The sequence below is a fragment of the Zalophus californianus genome, chromosome 12 (assembly GCF_009762305.2).
Source record: "Zalophus californianus isolate mZalCal1 chromosome 12, mZalCal1.pri.v2, whole genome shotgun sequence".
NCBI classification, from domain to species: domain Eukaryota; kingdom Metazoa; phylum Chordata; class Mammalia; order Carnivora; family Otariidae; genus Zalophus; species Zalophus californianus.
Window position 1 is genome coordinate 60,232,536 of NC_045606.1, and position 18,457 is coordinate 60,250,992.

The 18,457-nt window shown below is 48.0% G+C and overlaps 2 protein-coding genes across 4 annotated transcripts in view; one reads left to right on the forward strand and one right to left on the reverse strand.

Moving 5' to 3' along the window:
• Positions 1-9,091, forward strand: part of WIPF3 (WAS/WASL interacting protein family member 3) — an 80,645-nt gene extending 71,554 nt beyond the window's left edge. Inside the window, exons 8-10 of one of the 3 annotated variants that reach the window (XR_004819490.1) lie at positions 2,706-2,782; positions 4,839-6,011; positions 8,341-9,091. Coding sequence is in view for 1 of the 3 variants with exons in the window: in XM_035723394.1 (XP_035579287.1) it covers positions 2,706-2,782; positions 4,839-4,862 (101 nt within the window). In the remaining 2 variants the exon portion in view is untranslated. Of the gene's footprint in view, positions 1-2,705; positions 2,783-4,838; positions 6,691-7,325; positions 7,383-8,340 lie in introns of those variants that run through there. The other 2 variants (XR_004819491.1, XM_035723394.1) reach the window with 2 other exon arrangements.
• A 1,350-nt stretch (positions 9,092-10,441) lies between these two features.
• SCRN1 (secernin 1) overlaps positions 10,442-18,457 on the reverse strand; it is a 61,654-nt gene continuing 53,638 nt past the window's right edge. The window contains exons 7-8 of the mRNA XM_027574677.2: positions 16,464-16,644; positions 10,442-14,353 (exon numbers count right to left, since the gene is read on the reverse strand). Coding sequence (XP_027430478.2) covers positions 14,195-14,353; positions 16,464-16,644 — 340 coding nt within the window. The 3' untranslated portion in view covers positions 10,442-14,194. The remainder of the gene's footprint in view (positions 14,354-16,463; positions 16,645-18,457) is intronic.

Consider the following 18,457-nt stretch of genomic DNA (forward strand, 5'->3'; position numbering starts at 1 on the left):
CACAGTTCTGCCTTTCTCTCCCACTTGCTCGCTTTCTCTCTCTGCTCCTGACACAACACACAGCACAAACTCTAATGCGTAGCTTTTCCCCTTGTCCTCCTCACTGTCTTCCACCCTGCACGTACTAGCTGTTTTCTTTCCTTGATAGGATGATTTTACCTAATTTTTTAAATGTTTTAAATATGCGTTAGGTTCCTCAATAAGTCAATTGTAGAATTACCGAAGGATCCAGCAATTCCGCTCCTGGGGTATACACTCAAAAGAATTGAAAACGGGTTCAAACAAGAGCTCGTGCATAAATATTCGCAGTAGCCGGAAGGTAGAAACATCCAGTGTCCATCCACTGATGAATGGATAAACAAAACGTATAGCCATGCGGTGGAATATTCTTTGACAAGAAAAGGGAATGAAGCACTGATATATGCTACAACGTGGATGAACCTTGGAAACATCAAGATGTGTGACAGAACGCAGACACAAAAGGCCACATGTATGATTCCATTTACATGACGTAGCCGAAACAGGCAAACCCTTAGAGGCAGAAAGAAGATTTAGCAGCTGCCAGGGGCTGGGGGGCGTAAAGAATGAGGAGCGGCTCCTAATGGGTATGGGTTTCTTCTTGCGGTGATGAGTATGTTCTGAAATTAGACAGAGGTGATGGCTGCACAACACTGTGAATGTATTCAAGGTTACTGGTGGTAAATTTTATGTTATGTGCATTGTGCATTGTGCTGCAATAAAGCAGGAAAAAAACACCCTATCAGTAGGAATCTTTGGGAATAATTGCATAGGTTCAAATATTTATTAACATAGTGATGATAGAAAGAGTGAAGTTAGCATCATATTGACAGATACTTACTGAGGCCCTTACCCACTGGAGAGATTTAGATAAATGATGCCCTGACACACCCTCAAGAAATTCACCTTTTGGGGGAGAAAGGGAGGAGAGACAGACATCCAAACTGAACATTTCAGTCCAGTGTTCCCAGCAAAACCTGATCCTGATCACAGTCAGTTCAGTGAGAAAGTGGCTGGTTAGAAATCTATTTACATCCCAACTCCTTTAAAAATAGAGTTTTAACTGTGGTTTAAAAATGCATAACGTGAAATTTTCCAACTTAACCATGTTTAAGTGTACAGTTCGGTAGTGTTAAGTACATTCACACTGTTGTGCAGCCCGTCTGCAGAACTCCATTTATCCTGCAGAACTGAAGCTCTGTACCCATTAAACCCGTGAAATAGCAACCACCATTCTACTTCCTGGCTCTAAGAGTTTGACTACTCTTGGTACCTCATATAAGTGGAATCATATAATATTTGACTTTTTGGGACTGGCTTTCGTTTAGCCTAATGTCCTCAATGTTATCCGCTTTGTAGCATCTGTCAGAATTTCCTTCCTTTCTAGGGCTGAGTAATATTCCCTTGTATGTATGTATGACATTGTGCTTATCCGTTCGTCCATCACTGGACAGCTGGCTTGCTTCCACCTTTGGCTATGGTGACTAAGGCTGCTATGAACATGGGTGCACAAGTATCTCTTTGAGTCCCTGCTTTCAGTTCTGTTGGGTATATACCCAGACATGGAATTGCTGGATCATACGGCAATTTGATTTCTAATTATTTGAGGAACCACCATACTGTTTTCCATTTTACACTCCCACCGTTTGACATTCCCATCAGCAGCACACAAGGGTTTCGTCACATCATCACTAACACTTGTTGTCCTCTGTTTTTTGTTTTGTTTTTAAAGATTTTATTTATTTATTTGAGAGAATAATAATATTTATTTCAGAGAGACACAGCGAGAGAGGGAACACAAGCAGGGGGAGTGGGAGAGGGACAAGCAGGCTTTCTGCCAAGCAGGGAGCCCGATGCAGGGCTCGATCCCAGGACCCTGGGATCATGACCTGAGCCGAAGGCAGACGTTTAACCAACTGAGCCACCCAGGCGCCCCTGTTCTCTGGTTTTTTGATAGTAACCATCCTAATAGGTGTGCAGTGATAGCTTGTTGTAGTCCAATTCCTATTTTAAAATAGTTACATATACACACACATATAAGTAAATGCCAGGAAAAAAAAATCTGGAGGGATAAACAGCAAGCTTCGAGTACTGGTGACTCTGAGATAGAAACTGGGATTAGGCAAAGACGAGGCACTTGAGGTCGTTTTGGGTTTTTATTTCCTGTTGTCTTCTTCTATATTCTTTGAACCCTTAACTGTGAAAATATATTTATATGGAACTTGTGTAATAGTTAAGCAAAATACATTTTTTAGAGAATGAACTCAATGAATTCAAGCTCCTAGAACAGAGCGTGATTTATTCAGTATATAATTACCTTTTACTCCCTTTTTTAACCAATCCTAGCACGGTGCTTGGCACGGGTGGGGTACTGGACAAATGAGCGAGTCTGGAGATGGTGGCTTGTTCTGAGCTAAGAAGCTGTCACATGCATGTAGATGACAGGCCTTTATAATAACCTGATCCCTTGCCTGGACGAAATGCCTCTGCATCCAGGCTGGGCCAAGGAAGCAGTGGGTGGAAACTCTCAGCCGAGGGCTGGGAGCCTGGAGGTTTCAGGTTGACCGGCTCCTGTTACCCTTGGTCCCTTTGCTGTTGATTTAATCGCCAGTGGAGTCTGAGTTTCCCGAGAAGCGCACAGCAGTCCCTGGGCCAATAGACGGCGAGATCTTTCCTGTTTCTTTCAGGCCGTACACCTGGTCCCTGGCTCCACGCTGAGGCAGCAGGGCAGAGCTCGGATGACATCAAAGGCAGAAATTCTCAGGTAACACCTCCCTCGGGTCTCTGAACGTAAAAGCAGGAGTTCTCCTCAGGGAGCCCAGAATGTCGAGAGGGTGCTTTCTCCTTAAAGCTTTACATCTTTTGCACAGATTCTTTTGTCCTCAGGGAAAGCCATTTGGCGTACCTTTGTTTCTAGCTAGAATGAAACGTGTACAGTTTCAAACTCTGAAGAGGGAAGGGGGGGGGCTTCCCCCAGAATCCCCACCACATCCAGAAGCAAGGTCGGCTGCCCAGAAGCCCTTTGGAGTCCTTCTGCAGTGGTCACCCCACTCCCTCCCCGCTCGTTCGTCCCTGGTTGTGGTGGCTGGAGAGGCCTGAGACAAGACTCTGTAATGTGTACCGAATGTAGTTCAGGGTTCTGTCTTGTCTGCAGAATACAGGGTATCTTACTGCTCCCATGGGGGTTTTGCTCTCATCAACACGATCATTTCTTTTGGCCAAATGTAGTCATGCTTCCAGTCCTGGTGGCTGGAGAAAGCTGGGAGGGGAACCAGACGGGTTCTTTTGGGATAAGACGGTCTTTGAAAAAATGCCCTCCTCACACAAGGCAGCTTGAATGGACTGTCTCCTAACCTGGGCCGAGATGACTGCTCTCTGCCCACGACAGGGTCTCATCTTTAGAGGCCCTTTGTTTCTTTGAGAACAGGCATTGAGTCGTGGCCTGGCCTCCTCCTGTTTCAGAGTTCTATGTGGCAAAGGGGGTGGCCTGCCGTTAAACTGGGCCCTTCTGCAGCCCCCTGGGACAGCACAGCAAGGGACGTGAGAAGGGCGCCAAGGCCCTGGACGTGGGGATGAGTTCCTTGCAAGAGGACAAGCACCCCCTTTTCTAACCACGGCTAAGCTAAGAATTGTGATAACCACTCAGATGATCACAGGCTCCAAAGTGGCTGTCTGATTGCAGTTAAGGGAGAAGTATATATGCATGGGGCTAAAGTAAACAGGGGAAATGTACACAAAATTAACAGGCATCCACTCTGGGAAATGAGAGTTGATTTTTTTACTTTCTTCCTAGTGCATTTCTGCCATTTTTGAATTTTCTGTAGTGAATATGTTACTCTTGTGGCCAGGAAAATACAGCAATAATCAAAATAATAGTCCCTCCGTTATACAGTTCTTTACATTTCTTCAGATAACTTGCAAATGTGATCTCATTTGATCCTTTTAGTAACTCTGTGAGGTAAACTGGAGACATGCCTTTAATGACCTTTTTTTCGGACAAGAGAACTGAGCTCCAAGGGGTTAAGGAACTTGCCCAAGGTCACATGCCCCGACTTCTGACTTCTTGTCCAGTGCTCCTTCCACTCTCCCACTCTGCTTTCCTGGCATGTTCCTGTTACCAGGACAGGACTCATCCTCCCCTTCAGACGCGGCAAGCGTGGTCGAACATTGTGCCACGTCTGGTCTCTGGCCTCGTGGCGGGCACATACCTAAATCACCGGAGCCTATAAGAGTCTAGTCGAGGATGGATTGTAAAGTCTCTCTTGGGCATCCCATAGTCAAGAAGATCTTCTTTTCATCTAGCTGGACACCCTCTTAGTTCATTTTCACGTCAGTGAGACAAAAAGCAGTCTCCCAGAGAGATCACAGGGTTCTAGACATCGGAAACTGCCCCCAGGGGGCACTCTTTTTTTTGCGGTGGAGAGAGCCCCAAGTGATCCGTGCACCGGTGGGAGCCCTGGGCTGGAAATCTGATGGCCCGGGGCCGTTTCTCTTTTCCTTTGCCTTGTCTTAGGATCTCCAACAAGTTCTTTGTTTTTCTTGAGTTTCTGTCCAGTGCTGGTGTTTGGTCTTATGAATGTTTCCAAGATGGTGGTAGGTCTTCAGATGCCATCAACTATATGTCCCATTACATCCCTTTTCCACCTACAACCCCCTGGGTCAAAATCAGCCCCTTGCATCTGATGGGACCCTCAGACCCTGGCAGCCCCGTATGAATCACAGCAGGAAGGCTATGGTGCCCAGCCCCAGCGTGGGTGGTCTGTGTGTGTGTGAAGAGTCTTCTAAACGCCCCCCCTGGTAATGTTACTGTCTCTCCACAGTTATCTCTAAAGACACTCCGGTGAGAAGACAGATGAAGCCAATGTCCTGTGAGCCGCCTGGGGGTCCATATCGCCAGATGGGCATCCCCAGGAGAACGTGTCTGGCCTCGCCATACTTAAGTTTTAATTCAGTTGACATACAAGCTCTGAGTGGAGCATTTATTTATTGTAAATATGTGGTTTGCACAGGCTTTAAATCAGTATGACCGTCGACTTTTATTTGCATAATTTAAAAAACCGCACCCATATTATGTTTCTCCATTTTCTGAAGATGCATCTTGGCATTCATCTGTCAGTACAGATAGAGCCCTGTCCCCACCCCATGGTGTCCATTCCATGACTGTACATAATGCGTGCGGGCTGGCCCTTCCTAGATTCAGAAACATTTTGAGAAGATTCCTTCGTTTGCAAGTAGTCCCAAAGTCAGAGTACCCACAGCCGCTTCTTATTGGCATGATTCTATATTCTCATCACGCACACTGCAAAATCAAACCAAATAATGCCTTATAAACGATGCAGCTCAGAGACGGTAGTGTGTCCCCACACCCAGACAATGCCACACAGCCTCCAGTGAACGAGATGTCATGTCTCGCTTCTGTTTTGCAGTACAGGGATTTTATTTTTGCTGCCTAATGTAAATATGACGCAAAGGAAAGGCAAGCGTGGGCTCAGCCCCTCCGATGCCAACCACAGGGCCCTTTTGTAACTGAATGCTCCTGCCAGTAGCCAGTGTCCTTCCTGTTTACAGTGCCCCTGGTGCCCACGTGCCCGTGGCTTTCCTCCCATCCTGCCTAACTTCCCGACTCCATCCTGGCAGCCAGGGTAGGGTGAGATTCGGGTACTTTTTTCTACAAGTTAGAAACATCCGTAACTCATTATTATAGTCAATTACATATTCTATCTCGGAGATGGATTGTTGTTTTTCTTCCCCCCGGAGAGCAGGATTTTCACGGTAAATATGACACAAGGAAGTGTAGACTGAAGCCTATTAGCAAGTATCTGCCTCACCTACCTGGTGCCTCACTCGGACCCTTAGGAAACCTGGAAGCACCCGCCGGGCGAACCTAGCTCCCTTCTGAACTAAAGAGGACCTGAGGAGTCTGAGAGCTCCCCCTTCCCTGTGGGGGGCGCGCTTCTCTGTCGGAGAGAAGTGCCCAGGGCCAGCTCCCTCAGGTATGGAACTGGTCGGGAGGGGCTCTGACTACTATTCTCACACCCTTTTCCTGGAGCTGGCGAGGGAAGGGGAGTGTGTGTTCGCTTGCACCTGACCCCAAACGCTCCCCGTTCTTGGAGGGGAAGCTGTAAGAGAGGAAGGAGAGAAAATAGAAGGAAACAGACTGCCCCCGGGTCTGTGCTCAAAATAGGTAGAGATGAAAGGAAATGGGTTGGGGGCGGGGGGGAGATGGTGAGAAGAGAAATGGAAAAACAAGTGTCCTCTGGAACAGCCCGCTCGTGCTCAGACGTGAAGGACACCGTGCCCGGACCAAGCCATCCAAAACAGCCGGTTAGGAGGGTTTGGGCAAACGCGACTGCACACACTTAGCTATTGTCCAGAGTAAAAACTAGGATGGCATCCCACATTACTGTCATGCTTTGTCATTCTGGAAAGAAGCCACTGAGCAAGGTCAAGTGCCCTTCTCTGGGGAATCAATCATCCCAAATTGTCACTGCTAAATCAATTGGAAAAGAAGCTTTGCAGGTCATCAGCTCTGAGCATAGCTGATTTGTTTTATTGGTTCTGGAAGGTTTCCAAAAGGTCAGGATTTTTTTATTATAATGGGATCCGCTCCATCTCTCTCCCAGTTGTAGGAAAATAATTACAAGGGCTTTAATTATTTATCATGATGAAGAAGGCCCAAGACAAAAGGCAAGTCCACCTTCAGAGGAGACTGGCCGCCCCGATGAGGTGTTGATGCATTCACATTCCACACCACTGGGATAGAAATTAAAAATAAAACCTATCAAGGACAGAGGGAAGGGATGAGCGAGACCAACAATTGCAACTAGGTTAGAAATCTCAGGAATCTGGCCTCCCATCTCTCCTCGAGACCTGTCACTGAATTCACGCCCTCGGAACTCAGGCGGTGCCCGCCTCTGGCAGCACAGACCGTTAGCCCCTTGGCCATAAACTCACGCAGAGGCGTCGAGTTCCAGCGCTCTTACTGCTCCACAGACACGGTCTGTGGCTCCCCCGTGTTTCATATGTATTTTATATTTATTGATGTGCCCTCTGCAGACTCATTTCTTTGTATCTAATAAACTTAAATAAGTGGAAATGCTTCTGCCCGTGTCCTTGTTAAAACCCATCGAGGGTCACCAGTGCCGATGTAAGCCAGCCATTTTTCAGGGTTAGAAGGGCTCCTGGGGGTGATGGGACACAAGGGTACTCACACAGGACCCAAAGCGTGCTGTGACACGCTGTGTTCGAAATGGGGCCTTTCTTTTCTGAGCTGACATTACTAACTAACCTACATAATGTTTTTCTAGTTTTGGGGCGCCTGGATGGCTCAGTCGGTTTTAAGCGGCTGCCTTTGTACCAGGTCGTGATCCCGGGGTCCTGCGATTGAGCTCCTTGCCCAGCGGGGAGTCTGCTTTTCCACCTCCTTCCCCTTCCCCTGCTTGTGTTCTCTCTCACTTACTCTCTCAAATAAATAAATCTAAAAAAAATAATAATAATGTTTTCCTAGTTTTTGTAGCTCAGCTGACCTGATGGGTATTTGGGAAAAACCGCCAAAGGAAAAATCTTTCTCAAATGCATTTTCTTAAAAAAAAAAAAAAAGTAACACTATATTTTTCTATTCATAGAAAACAGGCAGAGAGTATTGCTTATAGAATGCCTCTAATTTGTGTTAAAATGAAACAGCTTTCGAGCTGAAGCGCAGTGATCACCTGCCCCAACTTAGCAAACCCCTCAAAACATCTATATGAGGCAGTATCCTCTCACTCTCCATTACAGTATTTCCAGGTGGCCTCTTTGGTATGTGGTGCAGGGGAAATGAGGATCACCGGCGAGGTAAGCTGGCTTAGGGGCAGACACAGATCTGACTCTCTGTTTTGCCTCTTACAAGTCTGGGGATGTAAATTACATAACCAGTCTGTGCCTCAGTTTCCTCACGTGTAAAACAGGGACACAAATATGGACCTAAGCATGTAGTAGTAAAGATGCAGTGACATAAGACCTAGACAAGCCCTTCACCCTTGCTGGGGTCCCAACAGACGCAGGTATGGGCGCACGCCGCACTCTAGGGTACAAGTTTGCTCATTACAGGCTGAGGACCCGAGAGCTCGCGCTGGCTGCACCCCCAGCATTCCACTTCGGTGGCTACGGAGCGGCTCAGAGTGCACACCACTGGCTCTGCTGCTGGAGAGCAGGGAGGGAACACTAATTACATTTCACAGATATTCCCAAAGTCTCATCTAGAAACTAATTTCAAAGTTCACTGCCACACACTGCCTCCTATTTAGTGAAGGACCTGACTTGTTTTCTCTGCACTCTCATTAGCAGAGGTAGAGAGAAGCTCTTTCACGACCAAAAGGGCCAGTCTGAGTGGAGAAGAAAAGCAGCGGCCCAAGATAATTGATGAAGGGGATGAAGGTCAAAGCCATGGACTGCGGAGCTGAAGGAGCCATACATTTAGGCACCCCTGGTGGAGTGAAGAAGGGGGGAAGGTGGTAGCTACAAGGCTGAAGGAAGCAGCTTCATGGGCAGGGCTGTGACCTGTGACCTCCAGGAGTGAATTCCAGTTTCTCACAAGGGGCCCCAGAGGTTTGGGCGTCCTTCACGAAGCTGCTCTGTTACGGGTTGAATTACGTCTTCCAAAAATTTGTCTGTGGAAGTCCTAACCCCACATCTCAGTGTAACCTTCTTTGAGAATAAGGTTGTTGCAGATGTAATTCGTTAAGATGAGGTCATAACGCAGTAGGGTGGGCCCTAATCCAGTCCAACTGGTGTCCTTTAAGAAGGGGGATTTGGACACGGACACAGGGACGCTATGTGAAGATGACAGATCGGGGTGATGCTGCAGGCCAGCAAACCACCAGAAGCTAGGGGAGAGGCATAGGACAGATTCTCCCCCACAGCCCTCAGAGGGAACCAACCTCACGGACACCTTGGTTTTGGACTTCTCGCCTCCAGAACTGTGAGACAATCCATTTCTGTGGTTTGAGCCAAGCACTCTGTGGTATTTTACGATAGCAGCCCTAGCAAACGAATGCGTGCTCTGTCGCTGTGGAGCTTTGTGGGAGAATGTTATGTTTGTGAATAAAGAGTTGGAAATAGGTTTAAAGAGCTAGCTGTTCCTTGTCATATAAATGGGGCAGCCATCTTCTCAGACCTTGACATGAGTCACTTGTGACCCGTGACAAAGTCCTATCTTCATGAACAAGCTACTCAGTTGCCTTTTGCCTGTCACAGTGGAGACCGAGTCATGGGAGCAATCTGGCATTTCTAGGTCACGAAAGTGGGGACAGCTGGTCTTTCTCTTTAGTGGCATCTTTAGTGGCCGTGCCATGGCTTTAACATAAAGATGCTTGGCATAGATAGCACCAGCTGTTCTGAGGATCAAGACTTCCGTCTCTAGTGTGGTTTTTGTTTAACTGTGGTAAAACATATGTGATATAAATTACTCACCATCATAAGCACGTTCAAGTGTACAGTTCAGTGTGGTTAAGTATATTCACGTGATGGTGCAACCAATCTCCAGAATTCTTTTATCCACTTGCAAAGCTGAAACTCTCTATCGCCTTGACAGCAACTCCTCGTTCCCCATTCCCCCAGCCCCTGGCAACCACCATTCCACTTTCCAGCTACTACTCTTGGGACCTCATGTAAATGGAATCATACAATATTTGCTTTCTGGATACCGGCTTATTTCACTCAGAATAACATCAATGGACACTTGGGTTGTTTCCACCTTTTGGCTATTGTGAATAATGTTGCTATGAACAGGGGTGTAAAAATACATCTGAGGCCTTGCTTTCAGTTCTTTTGGGCATATACTCGGAAGTACAATTTCTGGGTTATATGCTAATTCTATCTTTCCAGCTTTTTGGAGGAACAGCCATACCATTTTCCATACCACCTGCACCATTTATACTCCCACCAACACTGTACAAGGAAGGGCTCCAGTGTCCCCACATCCTCGTCAACACCGGTTATTTTCTGCTTTTTTGATAACAGCCATCCCAATGGGTATGAAGTGGTGTCTCATTGTGCTTCTGTGTTTAGTTTTTTTTAAGTTTTATTTATTTATTCATGAGAGTCAGAGAGAGAGAGAGAGGCAGAGGCAGAGGGAGAAGCAGGCTCCCCGCCTAGCAGGGAGCCCGATGCGGGACTCGATCCCAGGACCCTTGGATCATGACCCGAGCCGAAGGCAGATGCTTAACCATCTGAGCCACCCAGGCGCACCTGTGTGTATTTTTAAATATGAGTTTAATTCTGAGTTATCCACAGAACGGTACGCTGTTCGCCGAAACGCTGAGCTGATTGGGTTTTCTGAAGATGCCAGTCAGAAAAACATATCCCCTTCGTACATTTTCTATTTTGTGACTGATGCCCACATTTACTCATGAAACACAAGGACATTTACTTCAGTGTTTTTTTTTTTTTTTTTATTGTATGCTTGATGTATTTAGAGACAATTCCAAAGGCAAGCACTGGATTGGGAAGTTATCTGGTTCATAGATATTTGTACAAAAGGCTGTTAAGACTACACGGTCAGTTCCCACTGCAGGAAACAGAAAGATTTTCTTTTTTATTATTCCCTGCCAATAGCATTTTCCAGCTTACACATTTAACTTCTCACAACATGATTGCAAACATGTACATATTCATTCCCATGAGAAATCTGCATGTGACATTTCGGAATGTTTGAAGTCAGTCAGATAAAGCACATTTGACACAAGCCATAGGAGGAGAGCTGGGACTTGGGACTGTGCAGAATAAAATGTCACAGCCACAGGGAGGCACAGGGTGGTGCTGGGACAGCACGTGCATGTGACCCGCCACACAGTAATGGCCCAGGCTCCCCTCCCTCCTCCTTCCATGTGCTTCCTTCCTAAAGCTGAGAGCTCAGCTGAACACCTCCCCTACGAATGACTTAACTGTTCTTCAGACAAGAATGCAGTTTGTGGTTTCCTAGCGGACACCTTGGTCCCACCTGGCTTCCCTGCTGGGCCAGCCAGAGTGGTGTAACACCTGTACCAATGTGGGATGATGTAAGTTAAGGAGCAAAGTGGTTTGCCTGGTTGGCAATTATTTTTTATACCTAACGATTCACCCAGTAGTGAAGGAGCTTCACTGCTAATATCTAATAGGCATACACCTGCTCTGTTAGCTTGTAAGAAAGACTCTTCCTAATAATAACACTGTGTCTTATGTTACTGGGCACTAAAGAATCACCATAATTTCAAGTATATCCTTATTCTACCTAGAATTCTACCTAGAATTCCAAACCAACCTCCAAGAATGAAGAGCACTACTCTGCTTTGCTAATTTACTTTCATTGCAGCCTCTTTCCCCTTTAGGGGATGAGGGCTGTCTTCGTCTATGGTAAATCCCATCTACTAAACAAGACTACGTAGCTTATGTTTGGTCATGGGGCATAGGAATAGGGGAGAAATTCTATCCTGGCCATGTCTTCTTTCTGCACAAAGCATGCACAGCTCCCCTATCCAAGTCTTAATGGATACTCCAGGGGTATTTCAGGAAGCTTATTTACACACTGACCTTTAAACATTGCTTTCATAGTTCATCTTGAATATTCATTTCCCCACACTGCCTTTAGAAAAGCAATCCCTGGTAAAGAAATCATCCACGTAATGATAAGCATTTTTCAAAAGCAGAGTCTGTTAGGAGCATTTAAAAAGAAACATCTTGCCAACAGCCTGCTCAAAATCCAACAACATATTTTAAGCAGTTGACGTAAGTAGATAAAAGTCACTAGAAGTGAGTCCAGCCGCAGCAGCAGACTCCTTACTCTCTTCTTGTCTTTCCCTACAACCCCCAAGGCACAAAGAATTCGTCCACTGCTATTATTGGGGGTTTGACTGTACGCAGACCCGCTCCGAGCGGGAGGGAAGCCTCCCGGCCCCATTGAACTTCTGCCAGCTTGTGCCATGGAGGGCTGCCACGCCCCCTCGTGGTAAGAGATGCAGGACAAATGTCCCCTAACAGAAGTAGCCATTGTATTTCCCACTTCACAGTGGCTAGGGAACGCATAGGCTGGATGGGTGATCCATGACCTTTGTTTGGCCCGTAACAATGAAAGCAGGCCTCTGTGTAATTTAGTCTCACTAGACTTCTTTTGATAAAACCCCGAATCACCTTGGTATCTCAGAGGTGTTAGGTCTGATGAAATGTTTCTGTAACAGGTGGAGGTGAAACCACGTGGTGAAATTTTAGGGTGGCTTTCCACATCACCTTGTCTTAAATAACCACCGAGCAGGTGGACTTAGGAGGGGCGAGGTACCTGTGTCACTAACCCCCCAAGTTTAGCATCTGTAAACTGATGCTCTGAGGATGGCCACTCCCTCTAAGAGGAGACCCTGCATCAACAGGGAAAGCCCTGGATGAGCCTCAGCAACTACAAGCCACCACAAACGGCTGTGGTAACTCTGTCAGCCCAAACATCCTTCCCATTCCCTACCACTCATCGTTTATGAATTCACATACAGAATTCACAAAACTGCTGGCCCAAAAGCTCGTGGCGCTCTGATACCCACACTCTTAAAGGAAAGTTGGTAGAACAAGATGTGTTCGGATAAGCCCCGTGGCCCTCCGTGCCCACATCCGTGTGTGGGACCACATTCCTTCCAGCCCGCCTGGCCTGTCGCGCATCGCTCTCAGTGCAGAGTCACTGACCCTAGGTCACTTCAAAGATTACTGACGCTCATAATATTTCCACTTGCAAATTCCTACCAGTGACGAAGCGTGATTGGGCCCAACTGGTATGGGTGAGGCCGGAGTAAGGAAGGGGCCGTCCTTCCACTAGCGGCCACACCTGCTTACTCGTCTGTTCATCATCTCCTGCCCCCAGAGCATTTCACAGTGCTTGAGAGTTTCAATGGCTGGGGCGAAGCCCCCCTACACCTGCCCCCTTCAGCTACCTTCATTCCAAGAGCAGCTACTGGGAATAAAGGGAAGGGCGGGGAGAGCCAGCTGCATCCTACGCAGCTTTGTGGGATTGAACGAGCTGGGCAGGAAGGCTGGGGTTGGATCGCTACCCTGCAGCGAAATGCTTCTGCATCCATCTGTCACCTCCTTGCCCTCTGTCTTCCCAATGCTGAGCCCATCTGGTCCTCCTCACACGCCCGTCTATGCTCTGGTGGTAAGTCAAATCCTCCGTGTGAACACGACGTTGGAAACCAATCAGTTTAATTAAAGTCTCTGCTGAGATAATGTAGTTGCTGCTCAGATCCCAGCTACTTTAACAGAAATCTAAACAGTCAAGAGTTTCTCCTTTTCTTTCCCTCGCTAGCTGGGGAAGTTCGCAGCCTTGTGGGGCGGAACTATGCCACGGGGCCATTTAATTAATTCTGAAGAAGTTGGCCATCACCAGGCCCGAAATCGTTTCTCCACAAAGACATGTCCAAGGGGTGGGCATGCTTGCTGTGCAGGGAGAGCCAAGCGGTAATGCGGGGAAGCCACCGGTGTGGCTGCCTCCGAGTCTCTACCGTGGGTGCCTCTAGCTGACTCCCCTAACCAGCTCCCCTGCGCAGGGGCCGTCTGTGGGCCCCCCGCACACAAGCACGGTGTAGAGAGGACACTCTTGGGGATCACGGGAATTGAGATGAGCTGGGGCCACGGAGGGGCCCCCTTTGTTCCTCCCCATTGGTTGTGTCCCTCAGCAGACACATCTGGAGAACTCTGCATGACAGGCATGCACCCATGTGGAAGGGAGGCCTGGAAGCTTCTCCCTCAAGTACACACACAAGAGCCCTGGGCCTTTTGTTAACCCAGAAGAAACCAGTACTGAAAGAAAGAATAAGACTTCCAAAGATTTTGCTTTTCCTGCACACTTAGCACTGTGGAGCCCCCTCCCAAGGCCTGATGAACCGTCGTCCTCCGTGAGAAGGCTAATGTGTCCACGGTCACTGAGATGCAATGAGAGCAGCTGAAAATCCACAATTAGTCATACAATCGAACGACAGGCTAATGGAGACGCGTTACATTGCAAAAGAAGGGAAGCTACGTGGTAGGAGAAGGGGTCGTTGTTGAGCTTCAAGGCAGAACACAAGAGTGTGACTTTAACACATCTGAACTTTCTCATTTTACTCACACAGGAGAGTGGTTTGTTTTGCTGGTAATTTAGTAAGGTGGGAACGTTTAAATAAGAAGGGGAAAGGGAATGCTTACTTCACTTAAAGAACTTAATCTCCGTGTCAACACAGTCATAGAAAAGATCCCCCACTTCGGTGGGGTCCAGGGGGTCAGAGCTGGTCAGGATTTCTTCCATGGCCTCCAGGCCTTGCTTCTCTAGTTCCAGCATGGTCTTTCTCAGCTGGCGACCCTGCTCCTGAGGAAGGACGGAAACAGAGCGGGTCACTACAGTGGACAAGAAAGCCTCCCAGGGGCCCACCCACCCCATTCAATCTGTTTCCCCACAACTGCTACAGGGATCATTCTAGAATGCCAGGGTGGTTATGGTACTCCTCTGCTTGGCGTCCTTAAGTCCTCACTGCCTTCAGGATAAAATCCGGACTCCTGAGACACACTCAGGAAAGGCCTGTTGTAACATACGAGGCTCTTGCTTGCCTCACCTCCTGCCATGGCCCCCGCATCTCCTTTCCCTTCAGCCAGACTGAATTAACTGCATTCTTCCAACCCACAATACTGCACCCTGCTCTTCCTCAGCACTTGTCAACTTGTGCCCATCTCCAGGCTTCTTTGAACCTCTCTTCTGGGCTCCCTGTCAATGCCTTTACTTCGGCCATGGCTGTTCTTTTTCTGTCTTATACGGGTCAGTCGACTTGCCTGCGTCCGCCATTAGACCATGATCTCCTGAGAGAACTGAGCTCATCACTATGCTCCAATGCCTGGGTCACAGTAGACATTCCCAATAACTGTTTGTGGAATGAATAAATGGATCAGCGAATAAACACGTGCCACACCTATCCCCCAACTCACTTTCGTTCTGAGGTGGGGAGATTCCTTCCACTCACTCACAGTGGATGACCGTGAAAAGCTTTCATTTGCCCAATTTGTCCCAGAATGGAGAAGCTGCTGTCACCACATTCACCACTTCCTAACACGGCTTTGACTCAAACCAATGGTCATTTCTCAATGTCAAAGCCCACCCAACCTCATCAGTCTCATCTCTTTGACATTTTGTGTAGAATAGTTCAAGCACACGGCCCTTTCTCCCTCTGCTAGTTGCCAAACAGCCATAAAGCCATGCACCGAGGGGCATTTTTCTTCGGGGCTTGCTGTCCTCCACCTAGAAAACACGCACAGTCGGGAAGCGAGGTGGACCGCCCTGAGCAAAACCCAGTGCAGCGTGGTGGCCGTGCTCACGCTTCATTCGGCAGGCAAGGTGGATGTGAAAACCCTTTGACTTTGACACGTCCAAATGGTCGTTTCTGTGGCACAGAAAGGCAAATTCTAGGAGTAGCGAGGCTGCCTTCTCTGAGATTCTTTCTGAATTCCCCTGGATTTACTGTTGATGTTGCCCTTCTTTCTGTGCTTTTCATAGAGTCCACCATGCTAAGCAGGCGAAAATAAGCTCGCCCAGTCCACACAAATGCAGGCACCAATTTATCTACAAGGTGTCCCTTTCTTCAGGACAAACAGGACCTGTTTCAAGTTGTTAAATACATGCGTGGGAGGCAGATGGGCATTTAACAACAGTGTTCCTTCCCCTGCCCTTCAGCAAAACAGAGGCTTGGGTTTTATAGGTGATCTATCACTAATGGCTGCCATGGGCAGAGATAGGGTGTGTGTCTCGTTTGAATTGATGTCTTATAACTTCATTTACCAAAGCTTGGGCAAGGGTGGGGTGGGGTGGGGAGTTGCACACTGAAGAATAACTTTTTTAAAAAACTGGAAATTTGAGAATCTTTTTTTGAAACTTTTTAAAATTATAGTAAAATACACATAACATAAAATTTTCTGTTTTAGCCAGGTTTAAGTGTACAAGGTCAGTGGCATAAGGACATTCGCCTTGTTGAACACCCAAAACCACCATCCATCTACAGAACTTTTTCAAAGGATTACTTTTTTTTTAATAACACAGGATTGCACCTTAAATAAAATTTTGCCATCTTGTACAACTTTCTACCCCCAAAAGTATACAAAGAATTTTAGACAGCAGGAAAGCAGTTATCCCTACTAGAACCGCACATTTCTGTTATTCCCAGGTCAACAGTAAACGAAAGAGGGATATTTCGAGCCCACTGAGTTCTGGAACAACGTCACAAGTGGAGGCTTTGTTTCATTTGGATTCAAGAGACTGGCTGGAAAAATTAACAGCAGCCTTCGAGGAAGGACCTTGGGTACCTGGATTTCTGGAAGGAGGCAAGCTGGCGAGGAGGAAAATGATGAGCTCCATAACCGCTCCCCTGCCTCCCCTCTCAAGGCCTTGCCCCTCCCCGCCCACCCCATCCCCGCGGGCCCGGTGCCAAGCTCACCTGGTCGCTTTCAATGACAGCACGTGCCCACTCGTGGGCCTTGTACAGCTCATGCCGGCGGTCTGGCTTCTCCAGGAACCGAGGCTCCTTTTTGGCAGGGTCGTTGTCCCCAAAACAAGGAGACTGTGCTTTGGGGACAAGTTTTACATCATCAACAAAGATGAAAGGCTTGAACATGGACCTGGAGAGAAAGGAGAGGTGCTTCAGCCAAACTGAGCTTGAGGCTTGAGGACACCAGACTGTCCTTTCATTCAGCAAACACTGCCTGAGCCAGCTCATGGTGGGTGGTGGGTGGTGGGTGGTGGGTGGGTGCCAAGACAGAGACACCACTGCATATTTTAGTAAATATTTTAGTAAAACTGTCATTTACCAGCTGCAAGTTCTTCTATTAACAGCAAGGAGACATCAAAACAGACTTGCTTTGTTCTGGGAAGACCATTTGAGAGGCCCCTTTCAGTTATGTAAAGTAAGGCAAACAGACACATAGTGTCCAGAGAAAAGGGTGCAGTGGGCCATCTATCGGCATTGAAAGAGGTCTGCCTTTCTCTACCACGGCTCGCTGGACAGTGGCCTCCTGGAATGCAAGGCTCTGAGACCCCATCTCTCTCTCTCTCTCTCTCTTTTTTTTTAAGTTCTACCTGTTTTGCAGATGCCACAAAGGTTCCCAGAGTCCCCCGAGAGAACACACTGCAGAGAAACAGAAGCCCAGCTGTGTGAAAGAGGAGCTCTGGGCGTTAGGAGGTGACTAATGCAAGGACCCATTCAGCTCTCTGCCACGATGGTGTGCCTTAGGAAAAATGGCTGTGTGCGTGCACACACATCTGTGCATGCCTGGGCACATGTACACACACACACACACACACACACACACACACCCTAAAAGAGCCATGTTTCTAAAAAACTGCATCCTGGGATCCCAAGCCAACAGGGCACGTGGAGACCACAGCTGAGTGTAACATAGGGAGAGAGCCTTCTCCTCCCTGCACCCAGAGCAAACAGTTGTGAATGAAAGCAGTGCTCCTGGGCCCTGAGGGTGGGCCGCGTTCGTTCAGCTGCACCGTGGGGCAGCGCCTGCAATAACGAGAGGAGAGAGAAGACTACACCCAGACTCCCGTGGGTACTGATCGGATTTGGGTTCTTTTCTCTCCCTTTAGCTGGTGCACCTCGGCCACTCCATGCCTCAGGTGGGATGTTGACCCCTGGGCCCTGAGGTGGCTGGGCCTGAGGTGGCCACAGCGGCCTTGCCAGTGTGCCACACAAACATTTCCAGGTGTGCCACGATCTGCAAAGAGCCAGGAACCAATGACCCTGACTACCCAAATTGTGTCCTTGGACGGGAGGCATCAGCATCCCCCTCGGGCCCCATCCCCATCCTGGCGAATCAGAATCTGCATGTGAACAAGACCCCCGAGGGACCCCTGACACCCTAAGTCTAAGGAGCACCGCTAGGCTTGCCCAGCTATTCGAAGGTAGAGCGGTCCTGAAGGTAGACCATTCCTCGGAGACCTCTCATAAGCCAAAGTGGTATAAGGCAAAGAAGCAATTACTATTTCCTAAAAGCAAAAATCCTCTTGGGATTTCTTGTGGTTAGTGAAAACAGGTACCATACTAAGTCCATCTTTCGTAAAAGTGAAGTGGGATAAAGCTAACTTACGGATAGTGGGGGAAACCTGTAATGAGAAGTGACCTCTTAGATTGGTTCCCTGAGGTTATCAAGGGAAGGAGGGCTCAGGAGAGGAAGGAAGAGCCTGAAGTCACTCTGCAAGACTGGGCTCCGGCTAAGGTCATGTGAATATTAAAAGCAGTGAGACCTTCATGCCTCCCGCTGGTAAAATGGATGGCACTGATGAGGGACGGGTGCCAGGTACCCTGTTCTCTGCAGGGCATGCAGACACTCACGGGAGACTAGACCCATCTCCTGGGAAGCACACAGCACGCCGGCCGGCCTACTTCCACCAGGCCAAGGCCGCCCAAGGACCCGCCCTGCCCAGGAC